Below are 25,761 nucleotides of genomic sequence, written 5' to 3'. Positions count from 1 at the left end.
CCACTCTAGTCATGAGACGCGATAAATAAAATATTTTGACTGTTCAGGAGAAATGCATGTTGTCCTTTCAGCAAAGGAAGCTCATGGTACCTCAGGCCAAGTACTGCTAATGCCATCGGTGAGGCCACATGTGGAGTGCTGGATCCAGTTCTGGGCTCCCCGCTACAAAAGAGACATGGACATGAATGTAGGCCATACAAGTTCTGAAGGATCTGGAGCACCTATAATGTGAGGAGAGGCTTAGAAAGCTGAGGGTGTTCAGTGTGGAGGATAGGAGGCGTGGGGGATATTCTCATCAGTGTGTATATATGCTTGAAGGAAGGGTATGATGGGGATTGAGGCCAGGCTCTATTCAGTGATGCCCAGTGACAGAACAAGAATCAGTAGTCACAAACTGGAGCCCAGGAGGTTTGCTCCGAACACCTGAAACCACTTCTGTGGAGATGATGAAGAACTGGCAAAGGTTGTCCAGAGGCTGTGGAGTCTCCTCCTTGATGATCTTTGGAAGCTGCTGGGACATGGGCCTGAACATACTGCTCTGGGTGGCCCTGCTTGAGCAGGATCTCCAGAGATCCCTTCCAGATTCAGCCTGAGATTCTGTGATAGTAGTGCAAGTAATCAGAACATCTTTAAAACCATGTTAAGTGAGTGTGCTTTGAGACCTGCATTTCATCATACATTTGATCCTAAAACAATATGATAAGTGACTGTGACTTGGATGTTTAGGAAAATAGCATAGAGAAAGCGGGGAGAGGAGCAACAGTTAAATGACATCTGAACTTAGGACTGTTCATGCTGTTTCCATCTACAGCAACAGAATCCCAATCTCTGATTAAGGATGTAGGAGAACAATGCAATTTTGATTTATCTGTACCCAGAGTTCAGATATTAGCAGAGTAATTTGTTACAGTTTTTGCTGTAGCCTCATCAGCACTAGGATGCTCCTCAGTGAAATGGCTGCTGGTTTGCAGCATAACGCAGGGCTACATTTGCTTCACAGTGTTAATGATGGGAAGGAGATATAGTCCCATTTAGTCTCTCAGGTAACTCTTCTGTTGGCTGCAGGCAGTACCTTAATTTGCCATCATTTGATTCTCATATCAGAATCAAGAAAATCTGATTCTGATGGTTGGCGTCATTTTGAAATGCTTCACAAATATTTTTCAGCACTGTTTCTGCTATAGAACATAATTGAATAAATACAGCACAGTGCATTTAGTTGCTGAATAAACTGGCTTCTTAAGCTGAGCTCTGTGAGCTGCAGTTATGCTAATCCCAATGTGCTTGTTCACCCTATACAGTTGAGAGGCCTGCCTATTCTATTTTTTTCTTGCACGCGTTGTTTGCCACCAACATTTATTAACACGTTTTCTAGAAGCTGATGAAAACCACTTTCCCTCAGTGAATTCCTCTGGAAAGCAAGTGGCATCCTTTATGACCTTTTAATACAGCTATATAATACTTAAAATGTTATTTGCTTTAAAACCTTGCTTGTGAGATACATGTGCTTCCCTGACCATCCAACTTCATCAAGTCATGTCTTGTGGATCATGATGCTGCTTTGGGTTCCCCACACCAGCCAATGCACTTGCAGGTAAAGCTTATTTCTGTTTTGTATGGCTCATCTTCTGCCTAAGCTCTGTGCTCAGTAAAGCTCACGTGCTCTTTGTAACTCAGTATGGTCAAGCAAACTTCATAGCTCAGAATGATATACAAGTATAAGCCTAGTTCTTTTGTTCTACCTTCCTGCTGTACTTTTGAATGTTTTATGAGGTTTAAAGCTGCAGTGCACTGCACCTCACGGAACAAAGAGTTTGACTTATGTAAGTGTAATATTTGCTTTGGCATCTGTCAGCCTGAAGGTTCAAAAAGAAAAAGACATCTCTGCAGAAGATCATCAGTCAAGAAAAAAATAGGGCAGACTGTGACACCGACTATCAATTTTAAAAAGTCTACTGAAATCACTAACATAATGTAAAGTCATGGTTATTTAAGGATATTAAACATCCAGTCATAGTTTTACTTGTCCATTTTCATTAGTAAATAAGTTAACATTTGCAAAAGTTATCCCATTACTTAATCTTTTTGGTCTCATCTTCTACTCATTAATTTCCAGCTAAGTCATTCTCACTCTTCCCATTTTTACTTGGTGCGAAATTTTCTCTTCTCAGATTCCTAATAGTCTTATCTACAACATCTCACTTCTTTCAGCATCTTTCTTCCTAAAAAGCTCATCTCCTTCGTTAATACTAAACATGTTTCATGGTAAACCTAGATATGACCTTTTCATTTCTCCCATTAAAATCATCTGTTTTAACAAATGAAATGAAATGTTTGCAAGTATTTCTTTCCTTTGTTTTGCATTTACATGCTTAATTTAATTCTATAGTGATTCCAGGTCTGTCATTTAGGAAAGGCTTAAGGCAAATATTAAAAGTTTCTCATTGCAGTTGATTCACTGCTTGTACATAATTGATAATTTATCAATCAGAGGAAAAAATGAAACTTTTGTACAGAGGATTTACTGCCAGATTAAAAACACTGAAGCATATTAGATGGTTTTTATAGGGTTGTAGGAAACTATAACAAGGTATTTGATGTCAAAGTGCCTTCTAGTTTAAGGAGTTTATAAAAGTCCATTGTTTGAAGACTGAAAGCTTGCTGTCTGGGCAGGAATTTTGTGTTATTCAGTCCTTTAACATAATATACATTTTCCATTATGGAGAAAGAACACTTATTTCTTGTGTAGTTTCATAGAATAATAGATGCATCTACTTTGTTTGGAGAGGGTGCTTATGGCACTTCAACATAGCGCAGTATTATTTTATCATTATTATTTTTAATAATCTCTTAATTATTTTTAACCAGCTTTTGTGCATATTCTTTGACTTCAGCTTTTTCTTTTGGTCTCGTCCAAGTATGATTTCACTCCTGAGCACTCTTGTGGTGGTCTCAGGGATTCCTTCAGGAGATGAATGGCCCCAAGAAAAGAAAGCTTGGACTTAAGTAATGAGCCTACTCCATTCTTCCCTCAAGTCCCAGCAGAGTAGAACTTGTTCTGTGCACAGCATGCCTTTCTGTGCATCGTATTCCTTCTGTCACCAGTCACTATTGGTTTTGATTGCTGGAACAGAAATTTCTCCATCTTCTCTGGGCATCCTTCAGCGTGTGGGAAGTAACTCATGCCCTGTTTGTTACCTTAGGCATGCAACATAGGCCCATACGCATAAATAATTGTGATTTAATTTGCTTAGACTTGGAAGATCTGTAATGTGTGTGGAGACTGCCTCCTCCATGATGTACCCCATTGCCTCCTCTTCCTGAGTCCTCTTCATCCATCTTTGAAACTGTAACCATTCATAGAATCATTAAGGTTGGACCACCAAGATCATCTAGTCCAACCACGAATCGATCACCACCATGCCCACTGGCCATGTCCCTCAGTGCCACTTTCTGTCCTGTTCTTGAACACTTCCAGGGACAGTGACTTCACCGCCACCCTGGGCAGCCTTTTTCAATACCATACCACTCTTTCTGTGAAGATTTTTTTCTGAATATTCAACCTGAACCTTTCCTGGCACACCTTAATGACATTACCTCTTGTTCTATTGCTATTACCTGGGAGATGAGGTTGACACAACCTAATTTCAGGTAGCTGTAGAGAGCAACAAGGTCTTCCTGAGCCTCCTGTTCTCCAGAAGCTGCTTTGTTGCTGCTCCCTATGTGGGATTTTGGTCTGAGTTTCTTCTGGAAGAACAGGGGAATGGTTGAGGCCAGAGGAACGAGCTGTGGTGATGAGGGCAAGGAGATGCTGTGCTTAGACCCCAAATAGTTAAGATCCTGAAGGTAGGAATGTATGTATCTGGCCCCTTGTCTGACCTGATATGTTGCAAATAAAGGTGGTTACAGCTACCAGTGAAACTATGGTGCAGGTAGGGTAGGATGATCTTGAGGTGTGTAAATATCAAGGCATTTCCTCAGCCAGCCTCTCTGGTGTGTCTCTGTGCTGCTGCTGCTGCCTGTAGCAGTTCAGGAGAGTATGGCTTGACCTTGCTAGATGTGAAGCTGTGACCACGTGTTAGTAGTTCTGAGCGCTCTGTAGTGCTCTGTTCTGTTTCAGCATCTGCTGGCAGCATTTTAAAGCAGTAACACCATGAAATTAAACAAAGTTGTGAGTGGAAACGGTTGGAGAGTGTTTGTCTTCCTCCTGCAGCGGGATGAACTACGAGCAGCAGTACACGGAGCCATCTCTCAGGGCACAGAGGATGGTTTGTAGGCTTGTTTATTTGTTTTTTTGTATTCTATTCACGTTTCACATGATTTTCGTTGTATTTTTAAGGGATACATCTGAGCAACCAGTTCTAGTAGAGGAAAAATGTTGGAAAGGATGAGTAATGTGAGTTGAAACGAAACTTCCTTTTTTGCCTTTCTTGCTCACTGCTGCTCGTTGTGCTTTTTGTACTGCACACAAAGCCCTGACTTTTGCACTCACCTTGAGCAGGTGAGCAGTGCTCCTTCAGCTTTATGGGCATAGGCATGCTCCAGAACCCAGTGAAACAGCCCTAAAACAGCTGAAGGTCACGCCGACATCCCTGTGCAGAGCAGCACAACCTGCCGGCTGCCTTTTTGAGACAGACAACTTTCAGCGTGTGGCGGGAAGTGCGATTAAGGGCCGCGGTTGTTTCCCGAGGGCAGCCGTCAGCCTGTCCCCCTCTGCCGCTCCTCAGGCCGGGCGCAGAGATCGGAAGGGACGGCTCTGAGCTCCTGCTGGGGCCGGGCAGGTGGCAGCACGGGGCGCCCTGCTGAGGGCAGCAGGCAGCATCCCAAACCTCCCCCCCCACGGGATGCTTCCAGCCCCGCCCCGTGACGCGGCGCGGCCCGGCGCGCAGCCTGAGCGCCTGCGCGTCCTCCGCATGGCGCTATAAACACGGCGGGCGGCGGCCGGGCGCGGGCCCTGAGAGGCGCGGGGCAGGGCTGGGCTGGGCGCCGCCGCAGTAGGACGAGCCAGCGGCCCAGGCCCGCCCTCCGCCCGCCCTCTCTTCCCTCCCGCCGGCAGCAGAGGCCGGGCCCACGTGGGGCCGCTGAGCGGTAGGAGGCGGCGGGGTGACCATGTGTGTTGGGCGGCGTGCCGCCGGCTGGGGCAGCGCCTGAGCGCCGAGCGATGCTGCGGGGCGGCGCGGGGCCCTACGCGACCCGGCCGCCCCCTTCGCCTTCTCTTTCGCCTTCTCCTTCTCCATGAGTGCCCCGGCGGCGGCGGCGGCCCCCGTCAGGCTGATGCCCGGCGGGCACCCGGAGCAGCCGCCCGCCGGCTCTCCCGCCGGGGGCCCGGCCCCCGCGTGCGGCAGCCCCGCCGCCAAGGTGCCCGGCTGCCCGGCGCTCTCCGCTCCTTCTGCGGGGCCCCCGGCGGTGCGGGCGGCTGCTGCGGGGGGCCCGCGGCCAGTGGTGGTACCCAAGGGGCCGCCTACCGCCACCATCCAGCTGCCGGCCAACTTCCAGCTGCCCCCAGGTGAGTGCGTGCGTCGAGCCGCGGGGGTCCCACGCTTGTCCTCCCGCCTCGTCGCTCCTCGTGGGCGAATGGGAGCTCAGGCAGCTGGGTGAGACGGGGAAAGTTGGGATGAGTGCTCCGGGAGTTGAGAGCGGGTCGCTTTTCTGCCCTGCGAGGTGGGTGGGTGAGGCGAGGTGTTCGCCTGTCTTGCGGGACGTGGAGAGCACAGGCGGCTGGAGTCAGGCACTGATAGGGCTGCTCGCAGCGCCTGAGGCGGATGCGGGGTGGATGTGGAAGCCTTCGCAAAAGGCGACTTTTCACGTTCCACGTGAGCTGTTACAGTGGAGTTCTTTCTGCTGTGGTGGCTAACCAGGCCCCTGCGAGCCCTTCGTGGATCAAAGTATCGCTCTGTGTAAGGTGTGCAGTGAGAATGCTCCAAGTTCCTTCAAGCACACCTATGTGGGAAATAAGTTTATGGATGTACTTCAGAGCTGAACAGCAAAGAGAACACTGGTGCAGCACCCATACAGCAGTGGTAGCAATGACTTGGGATGTTACCAGGGACTGCCCAGGTGTTCCTACCTGCACTACGATGACCGATTCCACTACTCTTAGTCTACTGAGGTATGCAATTGCCTCAGTGCTATTATTGCTGCAGTTATTTTCTGCCAGGACAGCTCCTTTGTTGGAGCATCTTTCTCAGTTATTTCCAGGTAGGACGCTGCCTAAATGGAGGTCTGGCTATGTTCAGTCCTGCGCTGCTGCTGCATGCTTGCATTTCCTCATTTTCGTTTCTCTTTCAGTTTTCATTCTTTACTTTTTCCTCATCTTTTTCAAAGACACATGCCTCTTTAGGATTTGTCAATATAAGGGGAAAGAAAGTGTTTAATAAGTAAGTTTTGCTTTGGGTTTCCCAGCACTCATGTGTTCTTGTAATGTCTGGGTAAGTCAGCAGTCAGGGATGAGTCTAACTCCTTGCCAACTTTCCTCTGAAATGAAACAGGGTGAAAGCTGTTTGTTTCTTTATTATTTAATAGTTGGGACTACCCAATTTTCAGGTTATTTACCTATTTTGACCCTCTGCAGAGTGCTGGCATTCAGTTAAACATCTTCCCATGCTGGTGAAGGCATGTATGAGTAGCTTGTAGTCTAGGAAGTGCAACTTAGCAATACTTTTTCTTTCTTTTTTCTCTATTATAGCTTAGTATGGATATATGAAAGCATAGCGCTGGGTATAAACTAGCTGGTGTTGCGGCAGGAGGCAGTTGTAACAAAAGCGGTGTTACCCTTCTGTTGCATCATCTTGTTTTCCTTGCTCTTGGGAGAAAACTAAGATAGAAGACTTTGCGTTGAAGGTTCAGAGGTGCCGTTACTCTATAACATTTTGAACTAGAATTTAGTACTCCAAAAAGAACATCAGAGATGTTGGATTTCCCGTGAATCAGTGACTGTCTCCAGGGAATGTTTCAAAATGATCATCCTAAGGACAGTTTGAAAGATGTATTCTTGCTTGGTAACGTGTTCATGGTCTACCTTTGCCTTTATTACTCATTAAAAACTGAATTGATGTAAAAATCATCCAGGTGCTTAACCATAAAATGGTATAGCATTTGAACTGTAAGTGTTGGACTACTTAGAAAAGACAGTGGAATAAAATACTGAATCCTGAAGCTTGCAGAGTTTATTCCAAAGAAATGATAAAACCGAGCCATACAACCTAAAATGAGTTAGGTAGGGAGAATGCATCTGGCTTTAGAACAGGGGCATTCAACCTGCAGTACCTGTGAAAGCTGGTAAGAAAAATGCATGTGAAAAGTATGCTCTCTCTGCACTGCAGTTGGAGGCATTGGAAATGGCTTTTTTTAAGAAAAGGTGGGTGACAGCAGCACTCTTATCAGTCATTTTGCGGTACTTGTGAACTTGCAGTCTAGAGCAGTTTTGCTCTTTTAGAGTTCTAGATAGTTTCTGTTTGCAGGAAAGAAAGGTACCAAGGAACGCAGAACTTGACTCTGTTGTTTGGGGGGCAGAAAAAGTTCTTAAAAGTCATGGATTTAGGCTGTTCTTTCTTTTTCACCTTCTGCTTTTCCCTTCCTTGCCCAGAGTAAAACCAGGAGGTGGGAAAGGTAATGTCCGATGACCAGGTACTTCACTCCTCTGAGCTTGGATTATATTTCTGCCAAGTGCTACTTCACTTTCCCACAGAAGGTTGTTGAGCTTCATAAGTTCTGCATTGCATACAGAGCCCAGACTTGTTCATGACTAACAAGCATTTTTCATCATTTTCCTCTACAAAATGCAGGTCTGGGACTGAATAGCCAGACCAGTGCCATGTTCCTCTTTTGTCCTTCGAGTATCTCCTCTACCAGCAGTCATGAGGTGGGAGACCTTGTCTGCCTGCCTGTACTAAGTTTTCATCCAGGGACTGTTTCCCACACCTTCAACAGGCCAGGTTCTACTCTGAGGCTTTGGTTGTTGTGTTTTGCCCTTAAAATCTATTAGTTCTTAGACTGCATGGTGGGCCTGTCTCTTTCTAAATAGAAGGAATATCTATGATCATCAGCTACTGTCTTTGTTAACAAGAACACTTTTGCAGCATTTCAGAGTTTTGTAATTGATGAACTTGTCTATATGACTGGTGAAGACCAGGTAAGCACAATGAGTGCAGTGCTGCCAACAACATATGCTTCTGACCACAGCTCTGGGAGCTGCGTGATCTGTGCTGTTCCTCCCCAGACTGCAAATGTCTTATGTCATGGACCACATTCTTAACAAGGAATTGCACCTTTGGTTAACTTAAGTTTCCTACTGCAGGAGGAAATTGTTGGGCTGTGCTGTTAAAAGGAGGAAGTGGGTAAAGGTTTGGGAAGGAGTAGGAGTGGTGAGGTTTCTAGTAAACCTTGTTGCATTTCTGACTCTCCTTCATTATAGCTGAGTATTGCAAATACTGAAATACTAAATAGTGTTGAGTAATAAGAATGTTTTGAAGGGGCCATGTGAAATGTTCATAGCTCAGTTTAGTGTATTTGGGCCTGTCACTGGTTTGGGCAAGTGGGGAGTAGAGAAGTAGTGTGAGGACACCCTTTGATTTCCTTTTTTCTTAACTTTTCTTGAATGCAGTTCTGTGTCTGCGTGGATTTTACGCTGTCCCTCACATTGCATGCAGGTGTTGGAAGTCAGTCATACTTGCTTCTCTCCTGAGAGGACAACACATTGCCAGAGCTCAGCTGGCTGCTGAGCATCCTCTGTTGTTACCTCTGGACCTGCTTGCTGTGGGAGAGAGCTGATCTGCCTGGCTCTGGTTGGTGCTGATGGTCAGCCAGTACTGCTGGAGGTGTGTACTTCACACATCTGGGCTTATGTCCTGACTCTGCCTTACTTCAGGCTAGCATGCTGGTGTTAGCCTCAGCTGCTGCACTAAGGCTCCTCTCCATCTGCCTTGGAGGCAAAACAGTGACAGGTACAGGTCCTTGGCTCCTATTTGCAGCTCAGTTGTCTTCACTTGTGTATTTTGGCCTGTCCCTGGCAAGCTTTCCTCTGCCTGCAGCTTATCTGGGCTGATAGCGGGTAGCTGTTGAGAAGGCACAACTGAGTGTCGTGGCAGGAGGCAGGTGGACAGTGAAGCAGGCACCTGCAGGAACGAGGAGGGAGCTGAAGCAATGTCCCCATGTTTCTCCTAGTTGTGTGGGCTCTAAGGTTGTTTGTGTAGGTGAAGGCAGACAAACATCCACCTCTGCAGCTAGCGTTGTCTTTCCTGTACTGTACTCTGAATCGCCCTTGTTCCATTCTGGTGCTGTTTGAAAAGCTGTGTGAGGGTTTCCATGTTTTCATAGTTGGATCAGTCCTTTGCTTTGGAATAGAAGTGCTAATTTTTAACTTCTTATTTTATGTTCTGATTATTTAGGAAGTGGTCAGTCAAAATGTTCTTCCAGCACATCAGGAAACCAGTGACTTTGCTTCAAGGTCATGGATGTGGACAATTTCTTGAATTCTTAGCATAGAACTTGTTCTGTAGATGACCAGTAGGTGCTAAAAGATGCATTCATTCAACCTTTAATATCCCAGTGGTGTCCTCTGCTTAACAGGCTTACCTCTTCCTTAGATTGGCTCTCTTTAAAAGAGCCAGTGCCAGTCAGCTTTCCTGAGGAGGGATCGTCAAAGCTGTGGCAGACTTGAGGAACTAATTCCAATGTAACAGATTGTGAGTAGAAGTCTTCCATTGCAACCAGTAGAAATTTCAACTGCTCTGTAGGATTTGATTTGACTTTCATGACTGAATGTGTCTAGCAAAACAATGCCTTCATATCATTAAACTGCCCTATGGGAATTGGGATTTAAATCTTGGCAGTAGATTTAAAGGTAATTTCTAGATTTACGGTTTTCACATAAAAGCAGATGCGCTCTGAATACTGAAGCTCTGAAATACAACTCTTAGTAAAATGAGTGTTTTAGGCTGTTCCGAATTACACAGAATTACAGTTGTTGATTGGTGAATGTTTAACTTTTTATTTTAATCCCTAAAAAATGTGAGCCTAACTTCTATTGATTTTGCAGTACTTAAACGACCCTTTAGGTTATGGCAGCAAAAATAGCATCATCCATGCATAAATGGGTGAAAAAATACTAAAGATAATTCGGTATTACTTTCTCAAAGACTGATAAAGTAGATAAGCTTTGAGTTGCTTATATTGAGCAGTTTGAAATAATAGCCTTCTTTAAGTTCTCTTGCAGAACCAAGTATTTACTATGCCATGTGGTGGAAATCTGTGGTTTCCTCATTGAGTAGAAATGCATCTTAGAGATACTTATGCAAAGCTTGTGAAAATACCACAAGAGAGGCAGGTAATCTATTTGTTATTCGGATTGTGATGATTAAGTCCTGCCATTTCTGTCACCTTAAGAATGGCAGATCTTTTGTACCAGTATCTCAGGAAATTACTCTGTAATCAAGACTGAAGTAGAGAAAACACAATGGCAGATAGACAGTCTTTGTTACTAATGAGCAAATCTAGTTTCTGTTAAGCCTGAAGAACTCACGATGCTCACTGTTCTTGCTGAGTAACTTTGTGGAGCAGATGGATGTTATGATGGCACTTGGTTTTCATAGCTCATGGTTGCAGGCTTCTTCTAGTGCACAGTTCCAGTTTGTTGGAGGCAGAAGAGATGGATTTGTTAGTATTAGCTATTCCTAGGGAAGTTTCTTGTGTGGGATATTCAGGCAGAATTGAAAGGTGGGTGATGCAGTATCCTTTGGTTGGCCCGCCTCCTGAAGGCTTTCACCTGCAGCTTGCCAAGTGGCAGATGCCAGATAGTTGAAGTGGAGACAGAGACCACAGGAAGCCAAATCTGTCTGACTGTTTGATGGTGTACTACTAGGGAATCTTTGTGTTGAAGGAGTTAAGTGTATTCATAGCATCATTAAGACTGGAAAAGACCACCAAGATCATCTAGTCCAACCATTGACTCATGTCTGTGACTGCTCTAAAGCGTGTCACTCAGTGTGATATCTACGCTTTTCTTGAAAACCTACAGGGACAGTGACTTCACCACCCCCCTGAGCAGCCTGTTCCAATCCCTCACCGCTCTTTCTTAGAAGAAATTTGTCATAATGTCCAATTCATACCTACCCTGGCACAATGTAAAGCCATTACTTCTCGTCCTATTGTTGTTACCTGGGTGAAGAGGCTGACTCCCACCTCATTAAAACCTCCTTTCAGGGAGTTGTAGTGATAATGTCTCCCCCAAGCTCCCCAAGCTTCCTTTTCTTCAGACTGAACCATTCCAGTTCCCTCAGCTGCTCCCCGTAAGACTTGTGCACCAGATCCATCACATCTCCATTGCCCTTCTTCAGAACACCCTTATGTAACTTCTCATTACTGTTGAAATACCACAGGGTTCATTACGGTTTCTATAGTGTCTGCATAGAGAGGGGTTAATACTTCTGTGAAAGTTCTGCTGTCTTCCACAAGAATTTTTGTTTGCTCCATCCTGTTTAGGAGAAGGGCAATAATCAGTGTTAAAACTCAATGTTAAGTCCCTTGCTTACTGAAATTTATGAAAATCTATCCAAAAGAGGGGTGAGTTTGTGCTGTTATTGGAAATCAAGTGGAATTCAACCTGCTGCTGCTGTTCTCTGTGTGAACTCCCAAGAAAACAAAAGTCTCGTTGTAAAGCTAATCTGGTTTAATTGAGTTAATTCTCCTCTTAGTTAAAGGAGGTGGGGATCTGGAGGGGGATGATACTGCCTTGTATTCGGACTCTGTAGTGGTGCCAGGTCAGTTTTTGTTTTTTCACCATCTCTTAGTTTAAAATTAAGTTTTTATAATTAAACATTGTATAGGTTTCTTGTTTCTTTGTAACATCTTCTCTTTAAGAGTGTTCTGGAAATGCTAAGTGCCATGGTACTGGTCCTTACCAAGCTGTGTGCTGCAGTGTGTCAGACTTCAAACTTGAGATTTAAATAATTTCAGTAAAGACTAGGACTTCAGGGTAAGCTACAAGTGGTGTGTGGTGTATGGATTCAGTACTTTTTTGTAGCAGCAGTTCTTTTGAAAGCAAGGAAATGCCACTTGAGCTCCTTTGAGGTACTATTTCACTGCTATCAGCTGAGACCTCTGCGAATACACAAAACTCCTTCATGAGGTAACTTGGGTCCATTAGAACTCAAAGTCAGATTATTTTATCTATAGACAATCCTAGAACTGTCTGATTTCTCTGACAGGCAAGAAACCAAGCCTTGTGTAGTAAAGTTGCAAGCCACAAAGATAAGATGTGGAAAAGCTGGTGGGAAATCATAGGATGATCCCAGGAGCTGAAAGACATGGCTCAAGGACGTGAGCTAGATGTTCTCACGATATCAGATAAGACTGCCTAGTAGAATGCAGAGTTGGCTTGGAATCCCACGTGCTTGCCCATAATAAAACCAGAAACTCTTGGGATTCTAGTGTAATAAATACGCTTTGAATTTGAACAGAAACAGTAGTGTCATCTTGGAACTAGGCCCAGAAAACATCTATGATCTGTCAGTTATTTACGGCCTCTCCAAGATTCAACACAATATCCAGATTTTCTCCAGTGTTTGATATGGACATTTCTTGTTCGCTATAAATAAAGGTGCTATACCTTGCAGATGGGGTGGTTATGTTTTTGTATAGAATTTTTACTGTAACTCTGTAAAATAGCACGGATGATCATATATTTTCAAATAATGAAGTTCTAATTTTGCGAGCAGTGTAGGAAAACCATTAATGGGCCTGTACTTTGTGAAAAGGCGTAAATGCTGGGGGGGGTGAGGAGAGGGTGGGACTGCTAGTCTGTGACACAGAGATATCTTTCTGGACACAAAAAATGCATTAGTGAGCAGCTAGCATCCAGCAGTTTGGATAAGACTTACTCGGTAAGCTGTGTCTGAAACTTGGCTTCAGATATTTGCATTTTTTAGTGTTTTGTTGCATTAGAAGTTGTAGGCCAGAGTGTTGTGGTTTAACCTTGCAGGTGGCTGGCTCATCACCACAGGGAGGGAGAGAACTGAAAGAAGAAACATCCACCAAAGTAGAACTCATGGGTTGAGATAAAACTACTTACTAAGTTAGGAAAAGGAAAATAGTTATGTCTATATATATATATGAATGTATATAACAAGCGATGCACAAGTAACTGCTCACTACCCCCTGACTGATGCCCAGCTGGCCCCTTGAGCTCTGAAAGAGGAAGCAATGAATTCCCACCCCCCTCAAAACTTGTTCTGCTCGATGTCATATGGAATAGAATATCCAATTGGCCAGTTTAAGTCAGCTGTTCTAATTCTGTTCCCTTGGGCCCTTCACTGTGAATGGCCTTGCCTTTGTACAACACTGTTTAGCAGGCGATTGCAAGCACCTGTGTTATCAACTTTGTTTTTCTTCTAGAACCAAAACAGCATCGTATCAGACATCCTGAAGAAACCAATTCTGTCACAGCTGAAATGAAGACAGAGTTCACAAGTTCATGTTGTGTTGTTTGTGCAGTGGGTAAAGATGCAATCAACTCATTTAAAGCATCTGTGGGATATGGCATTTCCTTGCACCCTTGTGTTTTATCAAGCCTATCTCTGTTCTTGTGTAGCATAAACACAAATTAAAATTATTCCCTTTGGATGCTTTTCTTGACGTGGAGATCCACGTGCCTCTGTGCAAAACAATGCATCTTGAATTAGAAGTAAATGTTGGGCATCTCAAGCTGGTACTGCAAAATCCATGCAATAGTCACAGTTCCTGAGTCAGTGGCACAAACACCTATTATTATACAAACATCCCTGGAGCAGAGAAACCATGCAAAGGATATCTTCTGGGGTAGGTAATTATTGAATTTGCAAAATGGCACATAAGGAGAATAACTTCTTTAGGGTTTGTGTATGTGGTGAGTGATTCTGGTTGCTGCCATACAAGTGCTGGTTATGGGTTGATTGTGGTTGAATTCCTCTTGCATCTACTGACATCATCTTCCACAGGCAGGTAATGATTGTCTCATGCAGTGAAATGCTTTATGAATGTAGTCTACTACAAGCAAGTCAGTTTGCTCCATGTAGTGCAGACAAGCCCTCTGTCCTGATTGCCCGGGAACCCTTAAGAGATATCACAAGAAATTCCCAAGCAGGAGATATTTGTGGCTACCCAGAAGATCAGTTGTCCAAATGCAATTGTATTGGCTTTGGAATAGAAGACAGCATTCATCTCTGTGGTCTAGGTGCTAAACATAGCGGCTAAACCTCTGTGGTTGCATCATTTTAAGACAGTGGGAAGTTGCATTTGTAATTGATGTTGTGTCCAGACTGGGGCTGTCTTTAATAACGAGTGTTTTAGATCTGTCTTATTCCTGAAATCTGTAACTTTTAACCTTGTTTCAAAACAAACAACCATTGTTTCAAAGCAGCTCTGGGACCTTGTATTCTCTTAAATGAGTAGGACCTGATTTAGTTTGTTCTTGCTTGTGTTTTATTTAGGAAGCAGGAGTGAAAGGTATGATTTCCTAAGTAGGAGACTGCTTTTCACTTTCTTATGTTGCTCTGCAGTCTACTATTGCAAAGCAGTTCTAAAGAGCTGTTGTGCTAAGCAGTTCTGTTGGAAATCATGTAATCAAAGCGGCAATTCAACGTGACAGTTTAAGCTTCAAATGTATCAACATATGGTGCATCTCCACAGGAGCACACCTGCTAGCTAGCGCATCTCAGGTATGTGCAAACTCCTTTTGGATGTTCTCCTTCGGAAGTGGCCTTGACAGAAATTGAACAGTGAAAGTTGCCCTTGTGGGCTGCTTTTAACATTCAGTGTTGTGCAGTGCCCAGGGGAAGTCCTGGGCTTTGATTGGTGGCACAACTTAATGTTTACTTCCAATAGTGCAGTTTTCTTGACACTATTCCCTGAAGCCCATGCAGGTGATGTTAGCGTGAAACAAATCTCTGTCTTAATTTCATGGTGTGTTGTCTACATATCTGGTAACATTTTGCCTCTAATGTCTGGTTATAATGAAGAGATACTCATCCCTCAACTTCCTCTGGTGCCTGGATGCTGCTCCTTCCACTAACCTATGTTTGTTCCATTTTTTTTATTCCCAGCTTGTATGGTAAGCACAGCCATGGCTTAGAAAACTCAGATTCTAATCTGGTTTAGAAAAAGCTTGGTTTCTTTGGTAGGTAGGATTGGCAAAGCATAAACTTACAGCTGAGTTGTCTTGTATTTGAAGCAGCAAATGGGAATTTAATAGACAGTCTTTGATTTTCCATAGCACAAGCTGCTGTTGTGAGTAGTGACTGCCCAGCCCTGGTCTGAGTGGTGCTGTGCACCCTTTCTAAAGGCTGAGCTCCTGAGGCTTCTCTAAAGGAGAAGGCAGGTCACTGAGGACACAGGGTAGAGCTGTCAGGGAGACTTCAGTGTGAGAACCTATAGCGTGGTTCTTCCTGGTTAGCCTCAAAGGAAGCTGAGCTGGGTCTTGGTTGTCAGTTCCTTCCCTCTTGGCTTTCCTACAGGGCTGCATCTGGAGACAAGTGTGTAGGGAGCAAAAGGATTACTTGAAGTATCTAGTTTCATTTCAGATGGCTTTGCTGTCAGTTAAGGTAAAGAAGTAGCATTCCAGTAAGTAAACTTCCTTGCCAGTGCTGCCCTAAAGAGGGCACCTTTGGTGTCAGAAAGATGCATGGCAGTATTCTGTAACTGTTTGATGTCCTGGTTGGAGACTGTGGGTATCTTTTCAAATGTTAAAGTTGTGCATAGTGCTCTTGACTGGAACTTCATTTTCAACTCTTCAGATATTTTATTCCCTGTTGTTCCTGTGGGATTGCAATGTACTGTGTGACTGCAAGACCTGGTCTGTGTAGTTTGGCAAAAATTGGATTCCAGTGAATGTGAAAACAACTCCTGATAAGCAGTAATTTTTTTTTTTTGTCTGTTTTTATTTTTTGAGTGTTGAAGACTGGATTGTTGCACTTATCTCCTTTCTAGTTCTGATGGTAATACCTCAGTAGCTGTGCAAGTCTATAGTGAGCTTTCTATTGAGAACCCCAAGGATTCTACTACCTACTGTTCTTTCGTTTTGCACTTGTGCAGTGCATGAATCTTTGAGTTCTGTGCCATTTTCTTCTGGGAGAAGATACCTCTTAGGTTATGTCTGAGAACCTTCGTTATTAACTTCAGCATTAGGTCGTTTCTTTTGTTTCAAGATAGAAAGGAAGTATCCAAAGGCTGTGAGGCTTTTTTTGTTTGAAGCCATGTAAAAGTATAATTCTGGACACAACCAGAAATGGAAACCTTTCAGATGATCCATTTGTTGGTTTACTGTCAGTTCCTAACGTCGGGTTGTAAGCACTAGAACTGTGTTTGAGGCTTTAAAGTGGTGTATTATGGCTTTTCATAACACAGACTGTAATAGTGGAAGTTTCAAATTTGTCTTCATTTATTTTCTAGTACCAGCCATTTATAGTGTTACACCTGCAAGGACAATAGTAGCAGATTACCATCACATAGGGCTTGTTGGTTTTGGAGTTCTAGTTTCACAAGTTACCGCTAAAAGCTGTTAACATGAAGAGGCTACCACTGTGTAAAAATCCTGCTGAATTGTACAGATATAGCAGAATTTAAGTTTGTTCTAAGTGGAAAGGTTCCTGTTATGCCAGAGAGGCTTACAGGACTGGAGTGACTTTGGGTGACTTCTGCTATGGATGCTGTCACCCAGAATAAACTTAAGGTTTTTTTAACAGTTTTGATGAAGCATGGATGTCCTCTTGTAAACTAATTCTGCTACTAGGTAGATAGTTGCCTTGTGTTTCAGTGCATGATGCTGATGGAGTACTTGACTGTCGCAATGAAACGTGCTACTGGGAGCTGTCAGTATTTATGGTGGGGAGGGTTTTTTGTGTGCTTTTGTTTTTTTGTAATTGCTCAATAATTTGCTTATAAGCTGTATCGTATTTGCATAAGCTTGCTGCCAGTGTTGCTCTTGTGTTAATTTCTTGTCAAGTGGAGCCTGCTGGAAGCATTCCCCATTGCGGTGACTGGAGGAAAGAGTACTCTTCAGGCATGACTTTCATTTCTGGTGGAGCTTAACTGAAGCTTCACACCAGTTGTGCAAAAAATAACCGTACAACTGAGCTAACCGTGGTAATTATCCTGTTGTATGCAGTGCGATTCAGAGATGTAGAATCTGTGCTTCTGTCAGTTTTGCTTAAAAACAAATGATAAAATACCCAAATATGTAAAAACAAAGAACATAATATGTTCCAAATCTCAAAAGGAATTAAACATATAGATACCTTCTTAAGGAGTAGAACTAGCAGTGGCATTGTTAAGTAAGCTGAGAGAGGGAGAACCTTAAAACTAGTAGAAGTAATACTTCTACAGTCCTGGATATAGACCGAGTGCAGGGAGAAATGCTCTTGCTGTCAAAATGTGTGCATTGTCAGCTTTCTCTCTTCCCCTGGAATCTGCATAAACGTGTAACGTGAACGAGGACAAATGCACTTTTTCTGACTGATGAGAAATTGCATGCTATGAATCACTGTTTAAATGAGATAGTGTGGAAAAGAAAACTGAAAATCAGGTATGTCTTCTGTGATTCCAGGCATTCATGGATTAAATTAAAACATCCATCTGTACCGAAATGTAACTATAGTCAAGATTTCAGTGGAGCAGGAGAAAGCTGAGTTGTCAGATGGAACAAGTGTTTTTCTGGATATGCAACTGTCTTGTGAATCTGCCCTGGCAAGGTTGGTTGAGAATGGGGGGAAATCATTCTAGATGCTGCTCTTGCAGTCTTAGTTTATGTGTTACTTAAGTAGCAATATGTTTTCTTTACAGAATGTTATGCAAAGTTGTTTTTTGTTGCCTTGCAGTTTCCTCTTATGCTTTTGGTTGTGGAGGATGAAAAGCTGCTCCTAAGCATGTAGCTGTGCTTGTTGGCTTTTTGGCACTTGGTGCTTTAACTGTGCTATTTATTTTAACTCAGGCAAAAGAGAAGTTTTAGGTTGTATTGTATGGTGTATTTTGACTTCTTTCAACAAATCAGGTAGTGAAAAGATTATTCTCTTGATACAGAGTTGTTATGCACCAGATAAGATCATAAGCATGCATAGAATATATGGGATTCTTCAGATATTGGCTAGTCCTGTGAGAAAATTCACAGAATTAGAGAATTGTAGGAGTTGGAAGGGATGGGATCAACCCCCATCTCTGCTAAGCAGGTTCCCTGGAGTTCTGTGCAATCCTCAAAGGAAAAAAATAAGTTTAAATACTCTTATTTACTCTTATTTATTTACTCGGATGTACTTATGTACTGGGAAGTGTGAGCAAAAACTGTGTGGGGCAATGGTGGTAGCTGCTGCTAAAGGTAAGAGGAGGCGATGTGCCAGCAAAAACAAGCTGCTCTGTAGGTCCTATGAAGGTTCTGCAGCAGTTGTGGCCAGGAATCCATCTGGCTTTTTGTAGTTGTGACCCTGATGAAAGATCTGGATTTTCAAGAGTCCAGCCCTTCTAAGGACTGACAGGGAGGGGTGGGAAGGGGGCATTGGTAGCTAAGCGACTTCCAAATGCAGAGTGCATGACACTATGTTGTAGCATATGATAGTATTCCTTAGAGTACTTTTAATCGAAAGGTTTAGCGAAAAATACTTCTGTTTGTTAAATTATTGGTCATTATTACTGACAGGCTGAGAGAAAGTTGGTAGGCTCAGTTGTGCTCTGTTGGTGTTGCTGTGGGCTTAGAAGGAAAAATGATCACCAATGAAACAAAGCAGGAGAGTCTACTTTTTTATCAGAACCCTCCTGTTTGGTTGTAAACAACTTTGATTAAATCCGTAAATTTGAATGTTTATGGACAGATCCTTGATAGAGGGACATCTTCAAATGCGTGAATAGCCTTAGCTTTCATTGGGGACCACTGCCTTCTGTTTAAGGGGATGGCCTTGATGTAGGCAATTTAACTGGCATTATTTGGGCTCTAGTTTTCAATACAGGCTTCCTTTAAACTGCGTCTTCACCTGTAAGTGTGCACCTAAATGTTCAGAAAGTCAAAATGTGTAGAAGCAGCCAACTCTGATAGTGGTGATGCATTTTTGCAGGCTGGAGAACTGTTTGAAGGGTGTGTACTGTGAAAGTAATTCCAGAAGGTCTGTGTGGTGGTGGGGAGGAATGGCTTATCTTTTTTTTTTTTTTGTTCTATTCCCATATTTGTTTTTACTCAAGTGATGGCTTGATTTGCAATTAGTCATGTAAAGTTTTGACATGACTGGTCAAGTTTGTCATTTGATGTTAGGAGTTTTTTTCTGTCATAAAATGCAGAGTAAAACTATTGTAGGCTTTTAGCTCATACTTTTTGGGCAGCTGTTCCTTGGAGTAAGAAACTAAATATTACATTTGCTTATCAAGATGGTCTGTCTACTTCTTCCACAGAAACAGCAAAGCCGTAGCATCCCTTAATTTTTAACAGTCTGGATGTTTTTCTTCAACAGGAACTGTTCTTATCAGAAGCAGTAATGGTCAACTGATGCTAGTATCTCAACAAGCAATAGCACGAGCACAGCCTCAACCACAAAATAACACAAGTGTACGACTGTCTGTACCTACCAGCACACCTGCAGTCAGAATATGTGCTGTACAGGTAAGTTCCCTCATGGGTTTAGTTTGTATGTTAACATGGTCAAAGCAGGGGTTGCAAATAAGCTGTTAAGGGTTAACTATGCATTTGAATGTTTTCTGAGCAGCATGGTTGGTGTGTTTTGTACATAAACATCACTGTGACTACTTTCTGTCTTTCAAACTGCTAACTGTTACATTTGGTGTAGTACAACTTAAAGAATTTCTCTCTTGTAAGAAAGATGTTTTGTGTTGTTTTTCTTTTAAACCAGCTGCTACCTAAATGGTCACTGACAGGATACTTCTCTGAAGCAAAAGGAAGCTGAGAACCTTTCCCTTGTTCCCCTGGATGATGTTCCTTCTCATTCCCTATACTCTGCTTGCTTTTTGCTTTCATTTTTTATAATGGAAAGTGAGGGCTGATCCAAAAAAGAGGCATCTACTTAATACTCACAACATCCTCATCCTTTAATCATTTTATTTTGATTAGGTATTGTGGCTAACTGTCCTTGAATATTTTCTCACATATAAAACCAGTAGGCAGATAGCTTTGTTGAAGAGTATTCCAAGAATATGGGTTGTATGAATGTTACTTGTCTTGTTATTTTATGAGCAGGTATCTTGGTTTATATCAAACAAGAACAAATCCAAACTTCAGGGTCTGTTTTGTTACTGGCTTGTCTGACAAATGTTCTCTGCATGTATATGATTACTGTTATTACTTTCTTTTTTTTCTTTTTAAGAACTCTGGCACCCAGTTAATAAAGAAAGCAGTACCTACTCCTTTGAAAACATTATCTCAAACAACAATTGCTGTGACTTCTACTGTTCAGTCACCTGCTGTTATACAGGTAGGTGGCAAGATTCATTGTACAATGAAAAAAGTGGTGGAGAGAACTGAAGAAAATGTAGATGAGTTCTTGTTATTTCTAACTTTGATCTGGATTTCACTAAGCTGATAACTTTTGCTCTTTAATTATGCTTCTGCCAGTATGTGTCAGGTCATCTTCCCTCACTGCAGTAGAAAGTGCTTGCACAGTGGCGGTGAACAATGTGTAAAATATGAAGAACCATTTTCAATGCATTTGTGCTCTCTGACTCTGAGCTCCTCCAAGCTCCAACTGAAGCTTTTCTGGGCAATGGAGACTTCCTAATGCTCTTGTGTTTGGGTTCCCTGATTATTAAGGCAGGGGAGAAAATATACTTAAGATGGTGCTGAGGGGAAAATGAGCTGTTTGTAGCAGTCAGTTTTTCTTTGTCCCCCCATGTTTGAGGTTTTGAGTTTCCTTTTTCTCATTATAGGCTGAAGGAAGGTCATAGCTGAAGACCTCTGTTCTCCAAGTGAATTAAGGGAACAGATTCCAAAAATATGACTGTAGATGTACAGTTATTGGAAATGTCTTGCTGTTTTTATACTGTATATTTTCGTCTTGTTTCTCTTTAGTGGAGAGAAATGCTGTAGGACTGCTCTGGTGAGACCATTGGTACTTGTAGAGTATGAGACTTATAGATCCACTTCTTTCTCTGTTCCGGGGGACCACAGATCTGGATGTATGTGTGCGCACGTGTGATGAAAAGAAAACTGCTTCTTTCTTTTCTGTTCTCCCTGTAGGCTGGAGGAAAAATTGGAGAGATTTGGCTTCTACTTGCCTCTTTTCTTTTTGTGACTAAGCTGACTGAGCTGTAGTAGTTGACCAAGCATTCAGAAAATGAGGAGAGAAAAAAAAAATCCAAGCTGGATGTATGTTCTTGACCTTGAGTGTTCGAAAGATGGAGAGATAAGTTTGATGACAACAGTAACTAATAGTCTGACTTACAGATTTGACCTCCTGCTGTTCTTCTGTATTAGTAACAGAAAACTACCCACAGCTCTGTGATATTTTCTCTTCCTTCTCACTATAGGTGGATAATATTGGAATTGATGGGGAAACCCGGAGACCTCTTCTAATACGTTTTCTTTTTTACTTAGAATGAAACCAATGTATGCTTTGTGTCTGTCAAGAATAATAGTGGGTATTTCTGACCTACTTTTATTTTGGAATACTAGCTTGCAAACTATGTGTTTGTGATCTCTACGCAAAGGTCTTTTGAATGTAAAAGCAAGAGTCATTTGCTGTACTACCCTTACGCTTCAGGGAAGAGATAAAGATTTTTTCCATTAGATGGGTGAAGCTGCATATGTCTTCACCATGTAATATGAATGAATGTTGAGGATTATGATGCTATTAACTAATTTTCACTTACATTTGTCTTTGAAAAGGTTCTTCTGTACTTGGTTCATCTTTGATGTAATCAGTTCCACTTGTGATCTTGTGAGGTGTTTAAAGAGGTAGATAGTATTTTTGGCAATAAAGTTTGTAGAAACTTGAGCACTTCTAATTGTGTTGAGCTTGATTTAGGCTGCAGGAGGGATGACAAGGAAAAGTTAATAATGCTGTTTTGTTTGGAATGGTTTTCTCAGAGCCTGTTTAAGCACAGTGTTGCAAAACGCTCTGTACGTGTCCCTTTTATTTTAGTGTAAATAAGTGCAGTATGGATGCGCGCTATTATATGGCCACTTCAGTGTTAGTTCTAGGGCAACCAAAAGGAAAAGGTCTGACGAGGGAGACTTCATGTATGGCTACAAGAACTGCCTGTGGAAAGAAAGAAAAAGAGCCCTTGAGCCTGGGTTCCTTGGTGGCAGTGTTGTTCAGAAGTTCTAAAAGAACTTGCTGGTGTTAGCCTTAGTTGTTTTTTGAGGTCTAGAAGGGGAATGTGGGTGTACAAGTTCTCACAAAAAGTGGGAAACGGTGGAGATGAAATCGTACTTGCCTTCATTTATCTCTTATCCCATTTGAAGTATATAACCTATCGTACACTGCAAAACTCTGTCTGCTCGCTGACTCCAGGACTGTTCTCATCTACAGAGATATTTATTTGTTTTGATTCCTGAATGTTTGAGCTCAGAGTTTGTACAAAATACCTACACGTTTTAATTTTTTTTTTTTCCTTCTTCCCAGATGGAATAACATAGTTGCAAAGTATCTAATTAGCGTCATGCTGGGGCACTTTCATTTAGATGCAGAACACTTCTCTTGAAATGACTTCAAAATATGCAGGATTAATGCCATTTGTGTGTGTGTGTGTGTGTGTGTGTGTGTGTGTGTGTGTGTGTGTGTGTGAGAGAGAGAGAGAGAGAGAGAGAGAGATTGTTTCTCTGTTGCTCAAAGTGAGAATGAGAATTGTCAGTAGTGTAAAAAGGCTGAGGGCAGATGACAGAAGTTAATTCCCGTATACTTGTCTTCATGGGAAAAGGGTCCGACAGACTTCCTGTTGTTCCCTCCCTCAGCTGATAAAATACTGTTCTGGACCTGATGTGTAAACACGCTGGAATTTGCAAGAGAGCAGCTCCAGCAAACCTCATGTTTTCAGTTTTTAAAAGCCCAGGGCATTGCAGCTTGACAGTTCTGTACTTTGTCCCCTTCTGTCTTCCTCCCTTCCATCTGTTTGTGGGATTCTCATGCCCAGTTTGCCTCCCTGTGGTCTTAGAGCTGTTGAGCTTCATCCTTGGAAGAGGCAGTGGTGGTGGCAAAGATCCTGCAGAGAGCTATTAAAGTGTTACCAACGGTGGGAGTCCAAGCTGGAAAGCTTTCTGGTAGCTGCCTGCTTCTTTCATATCAAGCTGGCAGCACTTTGTGGGGGAGCAGGATACACCCAGGAAAAAAAAAAAAGAAAAGAATTAACAAAAATGCCACTGTTTTGCTCTAGTTTTAATCATTTTCTCACTAATTTCCTCTGTCCTGAAATATTTAAAAACACATTGATATTCTACCTGTTCTGATTTATTTATTTATTTAAAATTGATGAGGTAAGTTGGGTTCTTACGTTACCTTCTTATGATTAATGATCAATTAGCAGTGTGACTGCTGAACGAAATTGATGTTTAAATGTGTTGACACTCAGTGAAAGCAGCTGTGTTGGGCAGATCTGAAACATGAATTTGACCTACAAAGCAGCCTTTCTTTTGAGACTTTTGGGGAAGGGCTGGAGGAAAAAACAATACCTAACTACAAGCTTCAAATGCTAAACTGAAACTTTCACTTAGTTCTGTATTCTGTGGCTTCAATCAGTGGCTTTTTAGTAGGCAACTTGACAAAATTAAAGAAGTGGGGGTTTTTACAGGCCAAATCTTAGTTGTGTTCTGTTGTATTAGAAGAATGGTGTGGTTGGTCGTTTCTTTTTTTTCTAATTAGACCCGAAATAGAAATACTTGTGCTTAGTAGGTTTTCTTTGGCAACTAGTATTTTTCAGCCTAGTTTGCAAATCATAGAATCATAGAATTACTCAGGTTGGAAAAGACCTTGAAGATCATCAAGTCCAACCGCAGCCTAACCAGTACCCCATCTCTTAAAAAACAACCACAAAACAATACTACAACAACAAACCTCTGCTAAATCATATCCCTGAGTACCACGTCCAAACGGCTCTTAAACACCTCCAGGGATGGCGATTCAACCACCTCCTTGGGGAGCCCATTCCAGTACCTAACCACCCTTTCTGTAAAGAAGTTCTTTCTAATATCCAACCTAAACTTGCCCTGGCGCAACTTGAGGCCATTTCCCCTCGTCCTGTCACAAGTCAGTAGTGAGAAGAGACCTGCCCCACTCTCACTGTAAGAACCTTTCAGGTACTGGAAGACGGCAATAAGGTCTCCCCTCAGCCTCCTCTTCCTCAGACTAAACAGCCCCAGCTTCCTTAGCCTCTCCTCATAGGGCTGATTCTCCAAGTCCTTAACGAGCCTCGTTGCCCTTCTCTGGACCTGCTCCAGTACCTCCATGTCCTTCTTGTGCTGAGGTGCCCAAAACTGGACACAGTACTCGAGGTGAGGCCTCACCAATGCTGAGTACAGGGGCAGGATGACTTCCTTAGTCCTGCTCACCACACCATTCCTGATACAAGCCAGGAGAAAAAAGGGGAAAGGCAAAGGGGAAAGGCATTTGTGTTCACAACTTTCATGCTACTGGAGCTTCTCAAGCTGTTGATAGATTTAGAAATTGGAAAAGGGGGTGAAATTCTTATACGTGTGTTTTGACAGGGTTTGAGTCTGGATGAATTTGAGACATATTGACATTGGTGCCCATGAGGAAAAAACAGGAAGAACTTCTTAGGTGCTTTTGTTCATCTGGTTTTTGTTGAAGCGTCTTTCCAAAATGGCCACAAGACATTTTTCATCTTGTACCTTTGTGGTAGGAAACATAAGGAATATTGCAAATGGGAGAGGAGCTGCAGAGGAAGGAAGGAATATATATAATCACCTGAAGTTGTATTTATCTTCAGAATAGGTGTCACTTGGCTTAGTATGAAATTGATTAGTTTTAAACTGTAGTAGCCTGACAAAGTTTGGACTTGGGTTTTATTGAACTGCATGTTTCTTCTTGACTACTTTACCTTCTTCTTCACTTGAAGTTACAGGCAGTTTCTTTAATATTGTTAAGCCTTTGTCCTCCCTTACCACCCACTGACTTAAAAACAAGTTAGATATGGAGGTTCTGTGACTTGGAATATTAGTCGCTCAAAGGAAAAAAACAATAATGAAACTTCTGAAAACAAAGATAAGATTTATTTGTTTATCTTTTAAGTAGTAATCTTGAGTGAGGAGGGAGGATGCTACTTAATGTATAGCAGAATGCAGCATGTGTTAGTTGTGTTAGTCTTCGGTTTAAAAAGTGTTAATTTCTTTTTCTTTTCAGCCAGCAGCTGCAACAGCTAGTGTTACTGCAGTTACTGCTGTAAAGCCTTTGAGTACTGGAACACCTGTAAAACTTCCAGTTACAGGACCACCTGCACAATCCATCTCCCAAAAGGCAATCTCTGTGAAAGCAGAGGGCACAACGGTAGCACAGACCAGCGCTTCTACAGTAAGGAAAAAAAGTTTTTAATTAAAAATTAACATTCTCTGCATTCATCAGAGGTTGGAGAGCCATCTTGACATCTAACAGTCTTTATTCCCACCATAGGAGATGCTAGAGAATGTGAAGAAATGCAAGAATTTCCTTGCTACGCTTATAAAATTGGCATCTGGTAGTGGACCTCAAGCCACTGAGATGGGGCAGAATGTGAAGAATCTGGTGCAAAATCTATTGGTGAGACTGCTTTTCTTTTTAAAGTGAAGTCTGATGTTTACATACTGATTTTAATGTT

The 25,761-nt window shown here is 42.5% G+C and overlaps 1 protein-coding gene across 2 annotated transcripts in view; it reads left to right on the top strand.

The window, feature by feature from the left end:
- The first annotated feature begins 4,960 nt into the window (after positions 1 to 4,960).
- Positions 4,961 to 25,761, top strand: part of TAF4B (TATA-box binding protein associated factor 4b) — a 71,794-nt gene continuing 50,993 nt past the window's right edge. For both annotated transcript variants that reach the window (XM_072328904.1, XM_072328903.1), the window contains exons 1-5: positions 4,961 to 5,506; positions 19,458 to 19,606; positions 20,325 to 20,432; positions 25,311 to 25,478; positions 25,578 to 25,703. In XM_072328904.1, coding sequence (XP_072185005.1) covers positions 5,236 to 5,506; positions 19,458 to 19,606; positions 20,325 to 20,432; positions 25,311 to 25,478; positions 25,578 to 25,703 — 822 coding nt within the window. In that variant the 5' untranslated portion in view covers positions 4,961 to 5,235. The remainder of the gene's footprint in view (positions 5,507 to 19,457; positions 19,607 to 20,324; positions 20,433 to 25,310; positions 25,479 to 25,577; positions 25,704 to 25,761) is intronic.

The sequence above is a fragment of the Excalfactoria chinensis genome, chromosome 2 (genome assembly GCF_039878825.1).
Source record: "Excalfactoria chinensis isolate bCotChi1 chromosome 2, bCotChi1.hap2, whole genome shotgun sequence".
NCBI lineage: Eukaryota > Metazoa > Chordata > Aves > Galliformes > Phasianidae > Excalfactoria > Excalfactoria chinensis.
This window is presented reverse-complemented; position numbering and strand designations above follow the sequence as displayed.